This window comes from Tamandua tetradactyla, chromosome 20 (genome assembly GCF_023851605.1).
Source record: "Tamandua tetradactyla isolate mTamTet1 chromosome 20, mTamTet1.pri, whole genome shotgun sequence".
NCBI lineage: Eukaryota > Metazoa > Chordata > Mammalia > Pilosa > Myrmecophagidae > Tamandua > Tamandua tetradactyla.
This window is the reverse complement of record NC_135346.1, coordinates 53,210,297-53,234,832: the sequence shown is the minus strand read 5'-3', so window position 1 is coordinate 53,234,832 and position 24,536 is coordinate 53,210,297. Positions and strand designations below refer to the sequence as shown.

Genomic DNA, 24,536 nt, shown 5'->3' with positions numbered 1-24,536 from the left:
AAATGAATGTTGTGTTAGTCTCCTAGGGCTGTGGAACAAATTAACACAGCATTGTAATTAGAAATGGTAATGGTGATTAATTAAAATGGTAATTAAAAACAAAAATTTATTCTTTCATAATTCTAGAGGCCAGAAATCTGAAATCAAGGTGTACTTGATATGACCAGCTTGGTTCTTTGTGGAGACTCTAAGGGTGAATCTGTTCTGTGCCTCTCTCCTGGTTTCTGGTAGTTCCTAGCGTTCCTTGATTTGTAGCTGCTTCAGCCCAATCTCTGCCTCTTGCCTTCAGGCAGCCTTCTTTCCTGTTTGTCTCACCATTTCTCTGTTTCCAAATTTCACTGTCCCCTTGTCTTATGAATATATTATGCATTGGATTTAGGATCTACCCTAATCCAGTGTGTGACCTCATCTTACCTTGATTTTATCTGCAAAGACCCTATTTCCAAATAAGGTCACATTCACAGGTACTAGGGATTAGCATTTGAATTTATCTTTTCATGGGACACAGTTCAACTCACTATAAATGGATTAGATAAAAAATTTTTATTGCAATTTTATTGCGATTTATTCACATACTATACAATCATCCAAAGCGTACAATCAGCAGTTCACAGTATCATTATATAGTTGTGCATTCATTACCAAAGTTTTGAACACTTTCATTTCTCCAAAATATACATATAAGAATAAAAAAAAAGAAAAAGAACACACAAAGCATCCTGTACTCCTTATCCCCCATTATTAATTAATCTTTTGTCTTTATTTTTTTTTTACTTATCTGTCCATGCACTTAATAAAGTGAGTGTCATCCACAAGGTTTTCACAATCACATGGTCATACTGTAAAAGTTATTTAGTTATAGAATAATCTTCAAGAATCAGGGCTATTGAATTATAATTCACCAATTTCAGGTATTTTCTTCCAGCTGTTCTAATACACTAAAAACTAATAAGGGATAGCTATATAATGTATGAGAATAACCTCTAAAATGACCTCTTGACTCTGTTTGAAATCTCTCAACCACTGAAATTTTATTTTGTTTCATTTCTCTTCCTCCTTTTGGTCAAGGAGTCTTTCTCAATCCCACGCTGCAGAGTCCAGACTCATTCCCAGGGGTCATTTACCACACTGCCGGAGATTTATACCCTTGGTCATGTCCCATGTCGGGGAGAGGGCTGTGAGTTCACCTGCTGAGTTGTCTTAGATGTAAGCCAAAAAAAGAGGTTCTCTGACAGTGACATTTAGGTAACACTGTAAGTAGGCTTAGCGTTTCCTTTGCAGGAATAAGTTTTATAAGAGCAAGCACAAAGATTGAGGGCTCAGCCTATTAAATTATAGTCCCCAGTGCTTGCGAGAATATCAGATAAAATTTTGAAGGTGAGTTATAAATTCTCTCCTGAGACAGTTCCCTAACTCCCCAACCAGCTGAATAAATACAGAATTAGGGGAATTTGTTTTAGTATATGTTCTTGAGGGAGAGGCCTAGGATTTTATTTTAACTTACTGCCATCTTATAAATTGGTTGTGATATGACTATTAAATGAAGGAAATACAATCTGACTGCATTATCTGTAATATAACAATGAGTACAAAAAAAAAGGTAGTAGTCCCAGTGTGGTCTTCATCATAAGACCATAGCTTGGGTACTAGATCTGGTTCAGAGTAGGAGAGTTAGTGCATGAAGGGCCTGGAGACCATAATCAGCATTGTAATAATAGTCATTCTTAGAATTGAAGAGAACATTTGTTTGTACAGCATTTTTAAATACGTCATCTTTTTTTTTTTAGTGAAAAATAACATATATACAAAAAAGCAGTAAATTTCCAAGTACATTTTAAACAAGTAGTTGTACAGTAGACTTTAAAGTTTGGTATGGGTTATACTTCCATGATTATTCATTTTTTCTTCTAGCTGCTCCAAGACACTGGAGACCAAAAGAAGTATGAATATGTTGATTCAGCAGTCATATTCATTTCTTAAATCTTCTCTATTATATTCTTCCTTCTTTTTTTGTGAAAAAAATATATATACAGAAAAGCAATAAATTGCAACTACTCTTTAGGGGTATTTGGCCTATGACCATTCTAACTTTTTCATGTTGGAAGGGGCTGTCAGTAATATGGGATAGGGGGATGAATCTAGTTGATGTTTTAGAAAGGCTGGCCCTTCTGCACTTTAGCAGTTATCCGGTCCAGGGACCAACCTGGAGGTTGTAGGTTTCTGGAAAGTTACCCTAGTGCATGGAACCTGTGGTAGAATCTTATATAGTGTCCTAGGTATTCTTTAGGATTGGCAGGAATGGTTTGGTTGGGGGTTGGCAAGTTAGGATCGTAGCAATGTTTAACTGAAGCTTTCCTAAGATTGACATCCAGAGTATCTCTTGACTGTATTTGAACTCCTCAGCCACTGATACCTTATTTGTTACATTTTTTTCTCCCTTTTAATCAGGATGGCATTGTTGATCTCATGGTGCTAGAGCCAGACTCATCCTAGGGGTCATCTCCCACGCCGCCAGGGAGACTTTCGTCCCTGGATGTCATGTCCCACATAGTGGGGAGGGCAGTGGGTTCACTTGCAGAGTTGGGCTTAGAGAGAGAGAAGCCACAACTGAGTAACACCTTCTCTGGAGGTGACTCTTAGGCATACTTACAGGTAGGCTGAGCTTCTCTGCTACATACATAAGCTTCACAAGAGCAAGCCTCAAGATCAAGGGCTTGGCCTATTGATTTGGGTGTTCCTAATGTTTGAGACAGTATCCGGGGTTTTCCCATTGGTAAAATTTAATAGTTCCATATATTTTTTCCCATCCCTCGAGGGACTTTGTCCACACTTTTTTCTTTTTTTGCATGGGCAGACACAGGGAATCGAACCTGTGTGTCCAGCATGGCAGGCAAAAACTCTGCTGAACCACCATGGCCCACCCACCTGCCAATACTTTTTGATTACCTGCTTAATATACTCTGGGATGTATCCAGAAATTATATTAAACCGTACAGGATTACAGTCTCTCATTCTTATTCTGGGCTCCCTCTGTCTGAATTGTTTAAATGATCTATTCAGATAAATTGAGTTAGATTATGTGCTTCTGAAAATTTAGGTTCTGACAAAATAAACCTTTCTTCCTTTGGTCTCAAAGAGTAGGTGAAGTTCTAAAATACAGGCAATGTCTTCCTTACCCCTGTATTCTAAATTACCTTAATCCTGACCTGATTGGCTTTGTTCTCATCTCTAAATACCATATTATACATATATAAAACAGCCCCTTAAAATCCAGAAATAACAATTAGCGTTCCAGACTAAATGTGACTGCTATAAGAGATTAACAGTCTAGGCCCCTGTTTTCTTATAAGTATTTTCTATATGAGACTATACATTGTTTGCTCTTTTTTTGTTTCTGATTTATTTTGCCTCACCAAATGTCCCACATGTTCATTCACATCATGGCATGCCCTACAACTTTGTTCCTTTTTGCAGCAGCACAGTGTTCAATTATATGTGTACGCCATTGTTGGCCAAACTACTTCTCAGTCAGTACGTCTTTCAGCCACCTCCATCTGCTGGGCCTCATGTGTAATGTCGAAAGTCAAGAGTCTCTCGATTTTAGATATTTCATTGTTCCCAAGAGAAAGATAGTCAATCAACACACCCTTACCAAATAGAAAATCCAACCCCCCCAACTCTCATCCCTCCCCCCATTATTTACCCCTGGTGTTGCTGTGGTATTGTTGATGTTTTCCTGTTCAATATAGCCCATAGCATGCAATAGCGTTTCCCCCCTACCCCCTAAACTTATATACTCTTTGTACAAGATTCATACCTTTGCAGTAGTTCATGCAAGAACTTACTTATATTTGTAGTGTTAATCAGTGGGACGCATGGGTCTATAAACCCCTTTCAATCATGTTCACCTTCAATATGGTAATATTACTTATAGACTCACTAGTGAACTGCCTTCACTTTTCTCTGTTTGCTTACAGTTAAGTTCAACCTCATTAGCTAACTGTTGATCCATCTCAAGCTTCTGTGTACCTTTAGGTCCCCTATATTCTGTACTAAAAGCCTCTGATTTTACCTTTACCATGGTCATAAAAGTGGAATCATATAGTATCGATCCTTTTGTGTCTGACTAATTTCACTCAACATTATGTCCTCAAGACTCATCCATCTTGTCCTGTGTTTCAGGACATCATTTCCTCTTACTGATGCATAGTATTTCAACGTATGTATATACCACATTTTGTTTATCCACTCATCTGTTGATGGACATTTGGATTGATTCCATCTTTTGGCAATTGTGACTAGTGTTGCTATGAACATTAGTATGCAAATATCTGTTTGTTTCACTGCCTCCAGCTCTTCTGGGTATATACCGAGTAGTAGTATTGCCGGATCATAAGGCAGCTTGATATTTCATTTTGTAAGAAACTGCCAAACTGTCTTCCATAGCGGCTGTACTGTTGTACATTCCCACCAGCAGTGCATAAATGTCCCAGTTTTTCCACATCTTCTCCAACATTTGGAGTTTCCTGGTGTGAGGTGATATCTCATTGTAGTCTTGATCTGTATTTTTGCTACAGCTAATGAGGGTGAGCATCTCTTCATGTGCTTTTTAGCCATATGTATTTGCTCTTCAGAAAAATGTCTGTTCATATATTTAGCTTACTTTGAATTGGGTTGCTTGTAATCTTGTTATTGAGTTGTATGATTTCTTTATGTATACAGGATATCAAACCTTTTTCTGATGTGTGTTTTCCAAATATTTTCCCCCTTTTGAGTTGGCTCCTCTTCACCTTTTGGTCAGAGTCTTTTGAGGCTCAAAAGCATTTGATTTTCAGGGGTTCCCATTTATTTATTTTTTCTTTTGTTGCTTGTGCTTTGGGTGTAAAGTTTAGGAAGCTACTTTCTATTACTAGGTCTTGAAGATGTTTACCTGTATTTTCTTCTAGGAGCTGTATGGTACTGGTCCTTATATTTAAGTGTTTGATGCACTTTGAGTTAATTTTTGTTTAGGCTGTAAGGAAAGGGTCCTCTTTCATTCTTTTGGCTATTGATAGGCAGTTCTCCCTTGCCCATTTATTGAAAAGACTATTTTGCCCCAGTTCAGTGGATTTGGGAGCCTTGTTGACAGTGAGTTGACCATAGATTTGGTGGTCTTTTTCTGCTCTTGATTAGATTCTGTTGGCCAATATTTCTGTCTTTGTGCCAGTACCATGCTGTTTTGTCTACTGTGGCTTTATGATAAGTTTTAAATTCAGGAAGTGTAAATCTTCCCACTTCATTCTTATTTTTTAGGTTGCTTTTAGCTATTCGAGATCTGTATCCCTTCCAGATGTATTTGTTAACTAGTTTTCCAAGTCTTCAAAGTAGATTGTTGGACTTTTGGTTGGTACTGCATTGAATCTGTAGATTAATCTGGGTAGAATTGACATCTTAACTGTATTTAACCTTCCTATCTATGAACAGGGAATGCCTTTCCACCTATTTATATCTTCTTTGATTTCTTTTAGCAATTATGTACTTTTCTGTGTACAAGTCCTCTTTACATTCCGAGTTAAATTCATTCCTAGATACTTGATTCTTTTACTTGTTCTTTTGAATGGAATTTTTTCCTTAATTGACTCCTCAGTTAGCTCATTGCTTGTTTATAGAAATGTTACTGATTTTTGCACATTAATTTTATATCCCACTACCTTGCTGAATTTGTTTATTTAGCTCAAGTAACTTTGTTGTGTGTTTTTCAGGATTTTCCATGTCATTTGCAAATAGTGAAAGTTTTACTTCTTCCTTTCCAATTTGGATGCCTTTTAATTCTTTTTCGTGCCTGATTGCTCTACGTAGAACTTCTTAAAAAGTAGTTAAGAAGTTACTTAAAAACTAGTTAAAAAGTAGTGGTGACAGCAGGCATCCTTCTCTTGATCCCGATCTTAGGGGAAAAGCTTTCCGTCTCTCTCCATTGAGTATGATGCTGGCTATGGGTTTTTCATATATGCCCTTTAGTATGTTGAGGAAGTTACCTTTGATTCCTACCTTTTGAAGTGTTTTTATCAGAAAAGGATGTTGAATTTTGTTGAATGCTTTTTCAGCATTGAGATGATCTTGTGATTTTTTTCCCTTTTGTTTTGTTAATGTGCTGTATTACATTAATTCGTTTTCTTGTTTTGAGTCATTCTTGCGTTCCTGTAATAAACCCCACTTGTTCTTCCACAGTGGCTATACCATTGTACATTCCCAGCAGCAGTGAATAAGTGTTTTAATTTCTCCACATCCTCTCCAACATTTGGGTTTTCTGTTTGTTTATAAGCAGCCATTGTTAATGTGTGAGAGATCTGATTTGCATTTCCCATTTAGCTGATGAAGATGAATATCTCTTCATGCGTTTTTTAGCATTTTGTATTTGTTCTTCAGAAAAATGTTTATTCATATCTTTTGCTCATTTTGTATTTGGATTGTTTGTTCTTTGTTGTTGAGTTGTAGAATTTCTTTATATATACTGGATATTATACCCTTATCTGATAATAAGGGTAAAATATTTGGAAATAATTACAATTTCCAAATATTTTCTCCCGTTGAGTTGACTGCCTCCTCACCTCTTTGGCAACGTCCTCTGAGGCATACAAGAAGCATTTGATTTTGAGGAGCTGCCGTCTGTTCTAGTCTGCTAGCTGCCTGAATGCAATATACCAGAAACTGAATGGCTTTTAAAAAGGGGAATTTAATAAATTGCTAGTTTACAGTTCTAAGGCCGAGAAAATGTCCCAATTAAAGCAAGTCTATAGAAATGTCCAATCAAAGGTATCCAGGGAAAGATACCTTGGTTCAAGAAGGCCGATGAAATTCAGGGTCTCTCTCTCATCTGAGAAAGCACATGGTGAACACAGTCACGGTTTTTCTCCCTCAGGTGGAAGGGCACATGGCGAGCACAGCGTCATCTGCTAGCTTTCTCTCCTGGATTCCTGTTTCATGAAGCTCCCCAGGTGTCTTCCTTCTTCATCTCCAAAATGCTGGCTGATGGGCTCTCTGCTTCATGGTGCTGCAGCATTCTCTGCTCTCTCTGAATTTCTTATTCTCCAAAATGTTTCTTCTTTTATAGGACTCCAGGAACTTATCAAACCCACCCAAATGGGTGGAGACATGTCGCCACCTAATTCAGCTTAACAACCACTCTTGATTAAATCACACCTCCAGGGAGATGATCTGATTACAGTTTCAAACATACAGTATTGAATAGGGATTATTTTACCTTTATGAAATGGAATTTAGATTAAAAGATGGCTTTTCTAGGGTCCATACATCCTTTCAAACCAGCACACAATCTATTTTTTACTTTCATTACTTATGCTTTGGGTATAAAGTTTAAGAAGCTCCCTCCTATTACTAGGTCTTGAAGATGTTTCCTTATGTTTTCTTGTAGGAGTTTTATGGTACTGGCTTTTATATTTAAATATTTGATCCACTTTGAATTAATTTTTTTTATTAATTAAAGAAAAAAAAAAGAAATTAACCCAACATTTAGAAATCATTCCATTCTACATATGCAATCAGTAATTCTTAACATCATCACATAGATGCATGATCATCATTTCTTAGTACATTTGCATCGATTTAGAAGAAGAACTAGCAAAACAACAGAAAAAGATATAGAATGTTAATATAGAGAAAAAAATAAAAATAATAGTACAAAAAAAAAAGACAAAAAAAACCCCTATATATCAGATGCAGCTTCATTCAGTGTTTTAACATGATTACTTTACAATTAGGTATTATTGTGCTGTCCATTTTTGAGTTTTTGTATCTAGTCCTGTTGCACAGTCTGTATCCCTTCAGCTCCAATTACCCATTATCTTACCCTGTTTCTAACTCCTGCTGGACTCTGTTACCAATGACATATTCCAAGTTTATTCTCGAATGCCGGTTCACATCAGTGGGACCATACAGTATTTGTCCTTTAGTTTTTGGCTAGACTCACTCAGCATAATGTTCTCTAGGTCCATCCATGTTATTACATGCTTCATAAGTTTATTCTGTCTTAAAGCTGCATAATATTCCATCGTATGTCTATATCACAGTTTGTTTAGCCACTCGTCTGTTGATGGACGTTTTGGCTGTTTCCATCTCTTTGCAATTGTAAATGACGCTGCTATAAACATTGGTGTGCAAATGTCCATTTGTGTCTTTGCCCTTAAGTCCTTTGAGTAGATACCTAGCAATGGTATTGCTGGGTCGTATGGCAATTCTATATTCAGTTTTTTGAGGAACCGCCAAACTGCCTTCCACAGTGGTTGCACCATTTGACATTCCCACCAACAGTGGATAAGTGTGCCTCTTTCTCCGCATCCTCTCCAGCACTTGTCATTTGCTGTTTTGTTGATAATGGCCATTCTGGTGGCTGTGAGATGATATCTCATTGTGGTTTTGATTTGCATTTCTCTAATGGCCAGGGACATTGAGCATCTCTTCATGTGCCTTTTGGCCATTTGTATTTCCTCTTCTGAGAGGTGTCTGTTCAAGTCTTTTTCCCATTTTGTAATTGGGTTGGCTGTCTTTTTGTTGTTGAGTTGGACAATCTCTTTATAAATTCTGGATACTAGACCTTTATCTGATATGTCGTTTCCAAATATTGTCTCCCATTGTGTAGGCTGTCTTTCTACTTTCTTGATGAAGTCCTTTGATGCACAAAAGTGTTTAATTTTGAGGAGCTCCCATTTATTTATTTCTTTCTTCAGTGCTCTTGCTTTAGGTTTAAGGTCCATAAAACCGCCTCCAATTGTAAGTTTCGTAAGATGTCTCCCTACATTTTCCTCTAACTGTTTTATGGTCTTAGACCTAATGTTTAGATCTTTGATCCATTTTGAGTTAACTTTTGTATAGGGTGTGAGAGATGGGTCTTCTTTCATTCTTTTGCATATGGATATCCAGTTCTCTAGGCACCATTTATTGAAGAGACTGTTCTGTCCCAGGTGAGTTGGCATGACTGCCTTATCAAAGATCAAATGTCCATAGATGAGAGGGTCTATATCTGAGCACTCTATTTGATTCCATTGGTCGATATATCTATCTTTATGCCAATACCATGCTGTTTTGACCACTGTGGCTTCATAATATGCCTTAAAGTCCGGCATTGCTAGACCTCCAGCTTCGTTTTTTTTCCTCAAGATACTTTTAGCAATTCGGGGCACCCTGCCCTTCCAGAAAAATTTGCTTATTGGTTTTTCTGTTTCTGAAAAATAAGTTGTTTGGATTTTGATTGGTATTGCATTGAATCTGTAAATCAATTTAGGTAGGATTGACATCTTAACTATATTTAGTCTTCCAGTCCATGAACACGGTATGCCCTTCCATCTATTTAGGTCTTCTGTGATTTCTTTTAACAGTTTTTTATAGTTCTCTTTGTATGGGTTTTTTGTCTCTTTAGTTAAATTTATTCCTAGGTATTTTATTCTTTTAGTTGCAGTTGTAAATGGGATTCATTTCTTGATTTTCCCCTCAGCTTGTTCATTACTAGTGTATAGAAATGCTACAGATTTTTGAATGTTGATCTTGTAACCTGCTACTTTGCTGTACTCATTTATTAGCTCTAGTAGTTTTGTTGTGGATTTTTCCGGGTTTTCGACGTATAGTATCATATCGTCTGCAAACAGTGATAGTTTTACTTCTTCCTTTCCAATTTTGATGCCTTGTATTTCTTTTTCTTGTCTAATTGCTCTGGCTGGAGCCTCCAACACGATGTTGAATAATAGTGGTGATAATGGACATCCTTGTCTTGTTCCTGATCTTAGGGGGAAAGTTTTCGAGTTTTCCCCATTGAGGATGGTATTAGCTGTGGGTTTTTCATATATTCCCTCTATCATTTTAAGGAAGTTCCCTTGTATTCCTATCTTTTGAAGTATTTTCAACAGGAAAGGATGTTGAATCTTGTCAAATGCCTTCTCTGCATCAATTGAGATGATCATGTGATTTTTCTGCTTTGATTTGTTGATATGGTGTATTACATTAATTGATTTTCTTATGTTGAACCATCCTTGCATACCTGGGATGAATCCTACTTGGTCATGATGTATAATTCTTTTAATGTGTTGTTGGATTCGATTTGCTAGAATTTTGTTGAGGATTTTTGCATCTACATTCATTAGAGAGATTGGTCTGTAGTTTTCTTTTTTGGTAATATCTTTGCCTGGTTTTGGTATGAGGGTGATATTGGCTTCATAGAATGAATTAGGTAGCTTTCCCTCCACTTCGATTTTTTTGAAGAGTTTGAGGAGAGTTGGTACTAATTCTCTCTGGAATGTTTGGTAGAATTCACATGTGAAGCTGTCTGGTCCTGGACTTTTCTTTTTAGGAAGCTTTTGAATGACTGACTCAATTTCTTTACTTGTGATTGGTTTGTTGAGGTCATCTATTTCTTCTTGAGTCAAAGTTGGTTGTTCATGCCTTTCCAGGATCCCATCCATTTCATCTAAATTGTTGTATTTATTAGCGTAAAGTTGTTCATAGTATCCTGTTATTACCTCCTTTATTTCTGTGAGGTCAGTGGTTATGTCTCCTCTTCCATTTCTGATCTTATTTATTTGCATCCTCTCTCTTCTTCTTTTTGTCAGTCTTGCTAAGGGCCAATCAATCTTATTGATTTTCTCATAGAACCAACTTCTGGTCTTACTGATTTTCTCTATTGTTTTCAATTTCATTTATTTCTGCTCTATACTTTGTTATTTCTTTCCTTTTGCTTGCTTTGGGGTTAGTTTGCTGTTCTTTGTCCAGTTCTTCCAAGTGGACAGTTAATTCCTGAATTTTTGCCTTTTCTTCTTTTCTGATATAGGCATTTAGGGCAATAAATTTCCCTCTTAGCACTGCCTTTGCTGCGTCCCATAGGTTGATATGTTGTGTTTTCGTTTTCATTCACCTCAAGGTATTTACTAATTTCTCTTGCAATTTCTTCTTTGACCCACTCGTTTAAGAGTGTGTTGTTGAGCCTCCACGTATTTGTGAATTTTCTGGCACTCCGCCTATTATTGATTTCCAACTTCATTCCTTTATGATCCGAGAAAGTGTTGTGTATGATTTCAATCTTTTTAAATTTGTTAAGACTTACTTTGTGTCCCAGCATATGGTCTATCTTTGAGAATGATCCATGAGCACTTGAGAAAAAGGTGTATCCTGCTGTTGTGGGATGTAATGTCCTATAAATGTCTGTTAAGTCTAGCTCATTTATAGTAATATTCAGATTCTCTATTTCTTTATTGATCCTCTGTCTAGATGTTCTGTCCATTGATGAGAGTGGGGAATTGAAGTCTCCAACTATTATAGTATATGTGTCTATTTCCGTTTTCAGTGTTTGCAGTGTATTCCTCACGTATTTTGGGGCATTCTGGTTCGGTGCATAAATATTTATGATTGTTATGTCTTGTTTAATTGTTCCTTTTATTAGTAGATAGTGTCCTTCTTTGTCTCTTTTAACTGTTTTACATTTGAAGTCTAATTTGTTGGATATTAGTATAGCTACTCCTGCTCTTTTCTGGTTGTTATTTGCATGAAATATCTTTTCCCAACCTTTCACTTTCAACCTATGTTTATCTTGTGGTCTAAGATGTGTTTCCTGTAGACAGCATATAGAAGGATCCTGTTTTTTAATCCATTCTGCCAGTCTGTGTCTTTTGATTGGAGAATTCAGTCCATTAACATTTAGTGTTATTTCTGTTTGGATAATACTTTCCTCTACCATTTTTCCTTTTGTATTATATATATCATATATGATTTTCCTTCTTTCTACACTCTTCTCCATACCTCTCTCTTCTGTCTTTTTGTATCTGACTCTAGTGCTCCCTTTAGTATTTCTTGCAGAGCTGGTCTCTTGGTCACGAATTCTCTCAGTGACTTTTTGTCTGAAAATGTTTTAATTTCTCCCTCATTTCTGAAGGACAATTTTGCTGGATATAGAAGTCTTGGTTGGCAGTTTTTCTCTTTTAGTAATTTAAATATATCATCCCACTGTCTTCTAGCTTCCATGGTTTCTTTTGAGAAATCTACACATAGTCTTATTGGGTTTCCCTTGTATGTGATGGATTGTTTTTCTCTTGCTGCTTTCAAGATCCTCTCTTTCTCTTTGACCTCTGACATTCTAACTAGTAAGTGTCTTGGAGAACGCCTATTTGGGTCTATTCTCTTTGGGGTGCGCTGCACTTCTTGGATCTGTAATTTTAGATCTTTCATAAGAGTTGGGAAATTCTCAGTGATAATTTCTTCCATTAGTTTTTCTCCTCCTTTTCCCTTCTCTTCTCCTTCTGGGACACCCACAACATGTATATTTGTGTGCTTCATATTGTCCTTCAGTTCCCTGATCCCCTCTTCAAATTTTTCCATTCTTTTCCCTATAGTTTCTGTTTCTTTTTGGACTTCAGATGTTCCATCCTCCAAATCACTAATTCTATCTTCTGTCTCTTTAAATCTATCATTGTAGGTATCCATTGTTTTTTCCATCTTTTCTACTTTATCCTTCACTTGCATAAGTTCTGTGATTTGTTTTTTCAGTTTTTCTATTTCTTCTTTTTGTTCAGCCCATGTCTTCTTCATGTGCTCCCTCAATTTATCGATTTCATTTTTGAAGAGGTTTCCCGTTTCTGTTCGTATATTCAGCATTAGCTGTCTCAGCTCCTGTATCTCATTTGAACTATTGGTTTGCTCCTTTGACTGGGCCATATTTTCAATTTTCTGAGCTTGATCCGTTATCTTCTGCTGGCGTTGGGCATTTAGTCAGATTTCCCTGGGTGTTGGACCCAACAGGTTGAAAGATTTTTCTGTGAAATCTCTGAGTTCTGTTTTTATTATCCTGCCCAGTAGGTGGCGCTTGTGGCACACGTTTGTCTGCAGGTCCCACCAATAAAAGATGCTGTGGGTCCTTTAACTTTGGAAAACTGTCGCCGTGGGGGAGGTTTCGCCAGCCGAAGCGGCTTGGAAGAGTGCCAGCCAGCCCGGGGATCCGAACGCGGGGAGGGTTGCCGGCCGCCTCAGCCTGGGAGAGCGCCCGTCCGGATGTCCTAGTCGGCCCGGGGTGCCAAGCATGGCGGGAGGGCGCCAGCTGCCGCGGCCCGGGAGAGTGCACCGTTCCCAGCCGGACCGGGAAGTCACATGTCTGGAATGGACCCCGGTCACCGTTCTCCGCGGCCTGGGGATCTCCGATCCAATTCTCCCAGTTGGTCCGGGGGGCCGCACGTGGGGGCGTCGCCAGCTGCTGTGGCTTGAGGGGACCGCCTGTCCACTTCTCCCAGCTGGCCCGGGAAGGAGGAAGGGAGGGACACTGGCCGCTTGCCGCCCCGGCCCAGGGAAGCCCGCGCCCCTCTGCGATCTCACCAGAGCGGGTTCTTCCAGCCAGTCAGCCGTTCCAGGATGGGGTACGCTGTCTTTTTGATCTCTGTCGTGGCTCTGGGAGCTGTTGTGTATCGTTTCTACTCCCCTAGTAGCTGTTCTGGAGGAGGAACTAAGATCCACGCGTCTTACTAAGCCGCCATCTTCTCCGGAAGTCCTGAATTAATTTTTGTATAGAGTATAGAATAGGGATCCTCTTTCATTGTTCTGGCTATTACTATCCAGTTCTGCCTGGCCCATTTATTGAAAAGACTATTCTGTCACAGTTTAGTGGATTTGGGTGCCTTATGGAAAATCATTTGACCATAGATCTGGGGGTCTATTTCCAAACTCTGTTTGATTTCATTGAGCAGTATGTCTGTCTCTGTGCCGGTATCATGCTGTTTTGACCTCTGCGGCTTTCTAATAAGCTTTACAATTAGAAAGTGTTAGTCCTCCCCCTTCATTCTTCTTTTCTTAGAATATTTTTGGCTAATCGAGGTCTTAGTCCCTTTCAAATAAATTTGGTAACTAGCTATCCTAAATCTTCAAAGTAGACTGTTAGGATTTTGATTGGTATTGCATTGAATCTGTAGATCCATTTGGATAGAATTGACATCTTAATGACATTTAACTTTCTATGAACTCAGAATGTCTTTCTGCCTATTTATATTTTCTTTGATTTCTTTTAGCAATGTTTTGTAGGTTTTTGTGTACAGACCCATTAGATCCCTTGTTAAGTTTATTCCTAAATATTTTTTTACATTGGTATTGTTAACTAAATTTTTTCCTTAGTTGTCTCCTCAGTTCCATCATTACTTGTGTATAGAAACATTACTGATTTTTGCACATTTATCTTGTATCCTGCCACTTTGCTGAATTTATCAGCTCAAGTAGCTTTTTCATAGATTTCTCAGGCTTTTCCAAGTATCAAATCATGACATTAGTAAATAATGAAAATTTTACTACTTCCTTTCCTATTTTGTTGCCTTTTATTTCTTTTTCTTGCCTGATTACTCTAGCTAGAATTTCTAGCACAATGTTGAATAATAGTAGTGACAGTGCTTCGTTCCAGATCTTAGGAGTAATTTCAGTCTCTTACCATTATGTATAATGCTGACTCTGAGTTTTATATATATAAGGCCTTTATCATACTGAGGAAGTTTCCTTCAATTCCTGCCTTTTGAAGTGTTTTTACTAGAAAGGGTTGCTCAATTTTGTTGATGTTTTTCCTGCCTCAGTTGAGGTGATCATGTGATTTTTTCCCTTTCGATTTGTTAATGAGTTGTATTACATTGATTGATTTTCTTGTGTTCAACCACCCTGGAATTCCTGGTATGAACCCCACTTGTTCGTGTTGTATAACTCTTTTCATGTGTTGTTGGATTCAATTTACAAGTATTTTGTTGAGAATTTTTACATCTATATTCTTTAGGGAGATTGGTCTGTAGTTTTCCTTTCTTATAGCATCTTTATCCGGTTTTGGTATCACAGTCATACTAGCTTCATAACATGAATTAGGTAGTTTTCCTTTTTCCTCTATTTTTGGAAGCATTTGAACAGGATTGGTGTTAGTTCTCTTTGGAATATTTGGTAAAATTGCCCTGTGAAGCCATCTAGCCCTGGTCTTTTCTTTATAGGAAGATTTTTAATGACTGGTTCACTATCTTTACATGTGATTGGTTTGTTGAGATCTTCTTTTTCTTCTCGAATCAAGGTAGATTGTTCGTGTATTTCTAGGAATTTGTCCATTTCATCTAATTTGTCTAGTTTGTTGGTGTATAATTGTTCATAGTATCCGCTTATGATTTTTAAAAAAATTTCTTTGGGATCCATAGTTACACCCCTCTTATTTCTGATTTGGTTTATTTGCATCCTCTCTTTTTCTCATTGTCAGCCTTGCTAGGGGTCCATCAATTTTATTGGTTTTCTCAAAGAACCAACTTCTTGTTTTATTGATTCTTTTTTTTTGCCCTCCAATTCATTTATTTCTGGTTTAATCTTTGGTATTCTCTTACTGTATTTGCTTTGGAATTAGTTTGCTATTCTTTCTCTAGTTCTTCCAGGTGAGCAGTTAAGTCTTCGATTTTTCCTCATTCTTCTTTTATAATGTAGGCATTTAGGGCAATGAATTTCTCTCTCAGCACTGACTTTGCCACCTACCATAAGTTCTGATATGTTATATCTTCATTTTCATTCATCTTCAATTACTTACTAATTTCTCTAGCAGTTTCCTCCTTGACCCCCTGATGATATGAGTACCTTATTTAATTTCCATCTATTTGTGAAAGTTCAAGTTACTTGGTGGTTATTGATTTCCATCTTCATTCTGTTATGATCAGAGAAAGTGCTTTGAATAATGTCAGTCTTTTAAAATTTATACCTGTTTTGTACCCCAGCATTTGATCTATCTTTGGGAATGTTCCATGAACACTAGGAAAGAGTGTATATCCTCGTATTTTGTGGTGTAAGGATCTGTGTATGTCTGTTACGTCTAATTCATCACATTGCTTAGGTTCTCTTTTAACTTGTTGATCCTCTGTCTGATTGGTTGTTCTATCTATAGAGAAGAGTAGTATCTTGAAGTTTCCCACTATTATTTTTGAAATGCCTATTGCTCCCTTCAGTTTTGCCAGTGTTTTCCTCATGTACTTTGGAGCTCCTTGGAAGCATAAACATCTATAATTGTTATTTCTTCTTGATGAATTGTCCCTTATTAACCCACAGTGTCCTTCCTTGTGTCTTACAACATCTTTACATTTAAAGTCTATTTTGTCTGATATTTGTATATGTTCCTGCTTTCTTTTCGTTACAGTTTGCATGGAACATGTTTTTCTATCCTTTCACTTTTGGGCTATTTGTATCCTTGGGTCTAAGATGAGTACTGACAAACAGCATTATCTACTGCTGCCAGTCTGTTTCTTCTTATTGGTGAGTTTAGTTCATTAACATTCGAAATTATTACTGTAAAGGCAGTTTTTTAATTTGCCATCTTATACTTTGGTTTTTATTTGTCGGATCTGTATATTCTTTTCCTTCTCCCTCTCTTTTTAAGTTACCTTCACTGATCCTCTTTACTTCTGTGCCCTCCTCCACACCTCTCTCTCCTATCTTTTTCAGCTGACAGAACTCCTTAATATTACTTGTATCGCAGGTCTCTTGTTAACAAATTCTCTCAGTATTTGTTTGTGAAAATTTTAATCTCTCCCTCACTTTTGAAGGACAACTTTGCTGAAAAAAGAATTCTTGGCTGGAACTCTTTTTCTTTGAGAATCTTAAATATATGATACCATTGCTTTCTTGCCTCCATGGTGCCTGTTGAGTAGTCCAAACTTAGTATTATGTGGCTTCCCTTGTATCTGGTGAATTGCTTTTCTCTTGCTGCTTTCAGGACTTTCTGCTCCTATTTAGCATTTGAGATTCTGATCAGTATATGTCTCTGCATGAGTCTATTTGGATTTATTCTGTTTGAGGTTTGTGGAACATCTTTGGTTTTAATGTTTATGTTTTTTTATAAGAGTTAGGAAGCTTTCCCCTGTTACCCTCTCAGTGAATCTTCCTTGGTTTTTTTCTATTCTCCTTCTAGAATACCAGTGATTGTTATATTTGTTTGCTTCTTGTTGTCCATCATTTCCCTTAGATCCAATTCCAGTTTTTAGTCTTTTTTCCCCATTTGTTCTTTGGTGCATTCGAATTCCGCTGTCCTGTCCTCTGGTCCAGGTTCTTTCTTCAAATCTGCTGTTTTGTGTCTCTAATATATTTTTAATTTGGTGCACACTATCTTTCATCTTTTTGAGAGTCACTATTTTCCTATTCATATTTTTCAAGTTCTTCTTTATGCTCTTCTAATGCCTTCTTGATATCTTTTATGTATTAGCAAGCCCATTGAATTTATTTAGGAAATTTGTATGGATGTCTTTGATTAGTTCCAAATTCTATGTCTCCGCTGGTGTTTTTATGTGGTCATTTGACTGGGCCATATCTGCCGCATCTTCATGTGCTTTGTGATTTTCTGTTGCTTTCAAGTCATTTGATTATCTTGATAAGATAATTTTGCAAAATGATTTCCCCTCTTGTCTAAGGTTTTATTTTTGAAGGTCTCCTTTTGCTCTTGGCTTGTCAGTAATTCCTGCTGAACCAAGGCCAGGACCTTATGCAGAAGATGCAATTCTACTTGAAGATCTGTTGAAAGTTAGACAGATAGACAGTTTGCCAAAGTGTACTTTCTGCATCTTCCCAGCAGGTGGAACTCCTGGGCCACCTCTTCCGCTCCAGTGCACTTCTCCCCGACTGTGGGAGACGGCTAAGCAGAATGGAGACCCCGTACAATTCCAGCCAAGGCTGCTTGTGTCATGCACACTGAAAGCTGCCAACCCTGAGACCGGTGGATGGGCATTATGCACATTGGCAGAAAATCTGCTTGTGAGCCCAATAGGTGTTGTGGTTTCCAGGCTCCTGCTTACAATGACCTTGACTGTGGGACTAAATATTTCAATGCCTCTGCCCTCAGCCAACCTGGAAAAGCCTGGTGGTACAGTGTGGCTCAGCTTGCATCTTCAACCACTTCTTTCTGCCTGAGCATCCCTGATAGCTTTGGTCTACTGTGGGGGAAAGAAAGTGTAAGTAGGTTGCATTGAGTCTGTTTTGCTGGCCAACTGTCATACTGGCTCCATTTTACTTCTTCCCCTTCTCCCAAAGGAAGCAACCCCCAGTGTCTGCCAAAAACCAGTGCCGACAGTGGCCTGTCTCAGACATCAGCATTAGGCACTGTGCACTGTCTAGAAGGTCTCTGTATTTAGGAAAAGCAAGCCTACTAGCTTCCAGATTCCCCATAGGTGCTCCTAGTTGCAGAACTGAGGGGGGAAGATCTCCCAAGTTACCAGCGGAGGCTGGTAGGGAGTGCAAGAGCATGCCACACCTTTGAGACCCGCTCCTTCCTGCGTGCCTCTGTTTGCTCCAGTTGGAGTCACTACCCAGCACCCTCATCCTGTTTTCTCCATCCCAGTTTCTCTGCTTTTTCATCCAGGACCTCCCTATGTAGTGTAGAAGATCCTCTCTGGTCACTTGCACCTTGAAACTGATGTCCTGCTTCTTTTTCTGTTACTTTTCTAATTAGTTGGTCCATGGAGCAGGGTTGAACTTAGCTTATCCTACTCTGCTGTCTTCTCAGAAGTCAAGCTTTAATTCTTGTAGTTGCAGAGGACATCACCAGACCCGGGGGTTGGGAGTTTAGGATGCAACAGTGCACCACACCCCTTAGTAGACTTAACAATGGTGATGTTTAGGTAGTGGTTGAGAGACACCTTATATTATGTTTGTGTGGGAGGCTGAACCTGATAACCTCTAAAGTTCTAGACATGTGGCTCTTATGAGAATTTTTACCATCTACTCAGGAATAGAAAATGAAACCCACTAGAAGAAAAAGAAAAGACTGATAAAATATATCTAAGTATAACTGACTTTAACTCTTGAATTGCCATTTAACTATTCATCAGGTTTTTAAGATTTTATAGGAATAGCTTAATGAAATATGGTTTCTTATTAGAGACGGTGAAGAAAGGGGAAAGAACAGAAACTTTGGAGTGAGACATCTGAGTTCTCATCTTGGCTTAACCACTCAGTAGTTGTGTAACTTTGAGTATTTTATCTCTCTGTGTCTCATCTGTACCGTTTGTAGTCATTACCTTAGAAGGTTTTTTAAAGAATTATGTAAAAGAAGATGAAATGTCTTTTGTCTTAGTTCTGACAAATACAGACCTGTCCGGAGCCACTTGTACACATAGAGAACAGTTGCTATTGTTTTATGTTAAAAAATCAGAACCAAAAAGAAGAATACATGGTTATGTATTCATGCATTTGTGTATATATGTATATATATAGAGAGAGAACTTCTGATATGACTTCAGTAGTTTACTTCAAAATATCTTTATTCATCTTTAAGGAAATCATGGCTGATAAATATTTTCATCTATTTTTCACATTTCTTCATTACCTTTTCTATCTTATAGAGCAAGGCTTAGATCACATAGCAGAAAACATTCTTTCCTACTTGGATGCCAGGTCTCTATGTGCAGCAGAACTGGTTTGTAAAGAATGGCAGCGAGTGATCTCAGAAGGAATGCTTTGGAAGAAGCTGATTGAACGGATGGTACGCACTGATCCTCTATGGAAGGGACTTTCAGAAAGAAGAGGGTGGTAAGTACTTGGGCTGCTTCTACCCTTGGGAAAAAATTTCTTCAATATAGGGTCAGCTTGATTACCCAAAATGCAGTTATAAATTATACTTTGAAAATGTGTTGGCCTGTTTTCAAGAAGCAGAAAAGGATGAGTGGTTAAGAGTGGGAAGGGAGGTTAAAATTGTTAGAATGTTCTGCATTTTCCCTTCTGAAATGTATAATTTCTTTATATTTATTAACTGTTAGGAAGTAGCATGTAGTTCAAATGAGTGAGTTGGCTTTTCAAAACTATGTATTTTCTCTCCACATTTTTCTTAGGTGATGATGCTGTTACTAAAGATAATTAAAGCAAAAGAAAATAGAAGACATCAAATTATGCCATTTTGCTATTTGTTGTTGCTCTGGTTGAGGATATGGGGGACATTGGGGTGGGGTTTTTCATAGAAATATCATTAGCTTAAATGCAACTTTATACCTCTAAACATGTCAGTGACCTTGCCCAGTTAACACAGGAAAATGGAATTACAGATGACAGTACAGGTGACGGTGTGAGTGAGGGTAAGGAAAGTGTTTATTTATTGGAGGAAGTTTAATGAGTGAGTACTAAATTAGACTTTTCACAAAACTACATTAGCATTATATACCTCTTTAATAAAAAACTATACAATGACAGACTGGATTATTGTATTTTAGGTTTACTCACAAAATAAAAGTCCAGGATCATGTTAGAGAGCTGTAAGTTGAAGTAAATTTGCCTTTAACATATAAATTTAATTGGCAGAAATACTGCTTTTGAGCCACTAACACTCAGTGCAAATCAAGAAACAAGGGAAATACAGTATCTTTGTAAGCACTGTTTTTAAATGAAATTCACCCTTTTATGTGCAAAAATGTAACATCTGTTTGTTTTTTATTTGCCAGGGATCAGTACCTGTTTAAAAACAGACCCACAGATGGCCCTCCCAATTCATTTTATAGGTCGTTATACCCAAAGATTATCCAGGATATAGAGGTAACTTTATGATTTATCTGTTTTATGTGGGTTTTGTGTCTTGTTCTCAACTTTTTATGTTGCCCAAGTGTGTTCTTTTGTTCTAAAATCATGAGACTAGTAAATTTTTTTAACGTTGAACTGCTCTTGGGAGCAAAAGTGTTATAGTCAATGTATAATCTGCAGCTATTCTTCAGAGTAGATAATGCCTTTTTGCAAAAAATGATCTAACTTTCTAAATGATGGAATGCTTCTGCAAGGCTATATTAAAAAGTTAATACAAAATCGACTCTATTCTAATTTGCTAAGCATTCTACAATCCAAGGCCCAGCTTTTCAGGTAAGCATATTTTTACATTTTTGAGCCATGTCTAGAGAAGTAGAGAAGCCGCAGTCTCAGCTTCCTCTGTAAATTAGTCATAGTTTTTCATAAAAATGACTGAAATATGATCTGCACAATAGTTAAGTGGGTTTTTAGAGCAAATTATGCTCCTGTTCAATTTTGGTATTTGAGTGTACCTTTACCAGACCAATAAAAACTCTGTAAACTTGATGAGAAACATTGGGGATGTTTGATATTGTTCATATGTTCTAATTAGTTCAGTTTTATTATTTAACCCCTTTCCTTGAACTAGGAAAGACATGCACAGGCATTTCTCATTAACTCTTTCACATGTGTTCTTGGCATGTCTTAGTTGCTTCAGTATTTCCTCCTTGGCAGAAAAGTTTAATCTTAGCTAGCCAATGTTGTGTCACCCATAAAGTTACTCTCAGTTTCCCAAGGGTGAAGTAATCCTCTCCCCCAGGTGATAGGCATAAAAGTTATTGTGCCAAACTTCATTAGTAGAGAAAAGTCTGCTTTTTTGGGAGGGTTCCTCACCCCTACCCCCAAATGTGAACTAATGGAATCATTCCATTAACAGTATCTGAATGTGACTAGAATATCATTGTTTGAAACATAAACCCTTGTCTCAATTATTCTGCTTCTCTAAAATGAGCTACAAAGAACTTTTTAAAGAAAATATTTTTATTGACAAATACATACATACAGTCCATACATGGTGTGCAATCAATGGCTCATAGTGTCATCACATAGTTGTGTATTCATCACAATGATCATTTTTTAGAACATTTTCATCACTCCAGAAAAACAAATTAAAAGAAAAAAAGAAAAAACTCACAGATAACATACCCCTTACCCTCCCTCTCATTAAAGTAACCTTTTAAAGAGGGTTGAATAATTTAAAACTTCTGCTAGACAGAATTTTTCACCACAAAATTTAGGAACAAACTAATCCATTGGCAAAATAAATTGCCCCTACTGTGTTAAGTAGTAGTTGAGATGTAGTGTTAACTTTAATCTTAGGTTGGGGTGTATATGTGTATGTGTTTCAGGGAAGAGGCACTGTCTCTTACCCCTGTGTTGGGTGTGCCAAGACATTGTGCTTAAATTTTATAAACAGTATAACCTTTTGTGTTACTGTATTTTAGATTTACTCATAAAAGCATTTCCAAATTTCTTTGAATAATTTTATCAAGTCCTTTATTATAAAAAGGATGGTGTTTATAGCCAATCACTAATAAACAAGAATTCTGAAAGAACTTTGATCAGGTTGAAGACTTGGTGACTTGAATTATTTTAATTCCTTCCTCACGACTACTCTTGTAGTCAACAGTATGATATTCTGTGGCATGACAGAGTATGACACTGTCTACCATATCCATTTTCTCAGGCTGAAATAATATGTTAAGGTTAGTAGAGGAGGCAGATGTGAGGGAAAACAGAGCAATAGGGAAAAACCCTATTTGACACAAAACCTCTACATCATGGTGGTCTATCCATTGTTTCTTAAAGTGTGGTTTGGGGAAACCCACAGGCTGGCTATAAGAGTCTCCTCCAGATTTTTGTGGGATTGATTGCTCATTGTCAGGGATGATATTTATACTTTGGTATAACCATTACTAATAGTAATAATAGAAATAATGTGCCACTTATACAGCATTTACTTGTGCCAGATACTTTGTTAAGCTCTTTATAATACATTTTCTCATTTACTACTCTAGATAAAACCGAAAGGTAGGTAGTCTCCAATAAAAGGTTAAGTGGCTTGTCCATCATACAGCTAGTGAATAATGGAACCTGTAATCCAACAATATGCTCTTCTTCATAAAATAAAACTTTTTTGTGCTATGTCTCTGTATCAAAATAGCGGTACTCTTTACCTCTATTTTGGGAGTATGTTTTGTTCTGTCCAGAGTAGTCATACATGTAGAGAGTTCTTTCAGTGATGCATGGATCAAAAAATGAGAGACAGACTCATGGGCTTGACTCTGGCCCATAAGTCTAGTCTGGAACCTTCAGAACCAGAATGTTATAATTAACAGTAACCTCTTTTGAACCCCTGTAGTGTACCATGATATTGTATTGGTGATTTACATAAATTGTGCATTTAATTCTTGCATGAGATAACCTATTATTATCCCCATCTGTAAAAGGAGGAAACCGAGTCTACGAAGCTTTAGAACTTGCCACATATGTAGAAGAGATGGGATTTTAACTGAGGTCTATCTTGTTCTAGGCTTAGAATTGTTATCTTTCATTTTCAAAGTGGATAATTCAAGAACTGAGGGCGAAAGAGGGATATTGCTTTATGCCTTACAGACATCTCAAGACTCATCTTTCTCCAATTGTATGTATACTCAGTGCCCCTCACTGTTAGGTGAAAAAAAGTTTGAGTTAAAGATTGGATTGGTTGGCCTTGTTTCAGTCCATTTAGGGCAGGGTAGTGCTCTAAAGAGCTTAAGCACATTGCCAAAAGATAAGTTTATACCACACATCAAGTAGATGTTTGTATTCCTCTTCCTCAGTTTGTGCATACATAGCTATAGTCTCCATGTTTTTTCCCTAATGCTTTGCATAGTTGCTAGTTTACAATACCTTTTTCTTCCCTTCTTGCTCTACCTTGACAGCTCTGGTTCCTATGCTGGCCCCATCCATACCCAGATTTCGCTCTGACAGGCAGAATGGAAACGTTCATCCTTGAACTTGCCATTCCCCATCAACCCATCAGAAATTAGCTAATTTTTAAGGGAAAAATAGAGTATCTGGTTTAGTGTGACCAGTTTTCATTAGTTAGAAAATGAACATGTGAGAAATGAAGTCTCAGGAGAATAAATAAGAATTTTTAGCTTTCTTCAAAGGTTCATCTCTCTTGGGTGTTCTTGCTACACAGAGAGTTTATGGAGGCTCCAAATTGAGAAGGAATTCCTGAAGAACAGGAGATGCATTCTTAAAAGCAGCAGCCATATTCTCCTTTGCTATCTAGGTACTTAGCTGCTGCTTTCATTGTTGTTGTTGTTATTGATGTACTTAGTGCTGGGTACTTTGTATTTCATTTAATCCTCAGATTGCCAGAACTGAGATTCTCACTACAAAGACCATGCTTTCTTTTTCACTCTATCATGCCCACGAGTGCCCCTATACAGACAAATGAAAGTTGTTTTAATAGGCTTAATCATCAGAGTCCTGATGCCCCAAACTTGGATTATTCTTTTACCATTTCATAGTAGCAGGAAACTCCTTCATATAATTTGCCCTTTTCCTCTTTTTATTCACTGGATTTAAGGCTTTGAAGTGCTCTCCTTGGAACAGATCGCTGGTAAAATGCTGGTGTGTTGTATCACACCTTTTAATAAACCACGTTTTATTCAGGAAAAGTGGGGAGCTTTTTTGTGGTTTGTAAACTTGATATTAACATTGAACTGACCAGAAAATGCTGAAACTTGCCCACCCACCCAGTTGTGTTTAGGCTTCTAAAAATAATGTTATTCCTCCATATTCAGACATCTGTTTTCACTCTATTGCGAATTTATATACCGCTGTATACTCTGTGTATTATGGCTACTTTCCCAGTATTTTGAAAATTTGCACAGGGTAAAGGGATTTTACAAGTTCTCAAAAACATGAAATATTCCCCTACAGTAGCCACACCACATGATGTCCAAGTGAAATGGCAGGTATCTGCAGAATGAATA

The 24,536-nt window shown here is 37.4% G+C and overlaps 1 protein-coding gene across 6 annotated transcripts in view; it reads left to right on the top strand.

Annotated features, from left to right (window-relative positions):
• Window positions 1-24,536, top strand: part of FBXW11 (F-box and WD repeat domain containing 11) — a 174,895-nt gene that overhangs the window by 121,014 nt on the left and 29,345 nt on the right. For all 6 annotated transcript variants that reach the window (XM_077137641.1, XM_077137640.1, XM_077137644.1 and 3 more), the window contains 2 exons: window positions 19,344-19,530; window positions 20,433-20,523. In XM_077137641.1, the coding sequence (XP_076993756.1) occupies window positions 19,344-19,530; window positions 20,433-20,523 (278 nt within the window). The remainder of the gene's footprint in view (window positions 1-19,343; window positions 19,531-20,432; window positions 20,524-24,536) is intronic.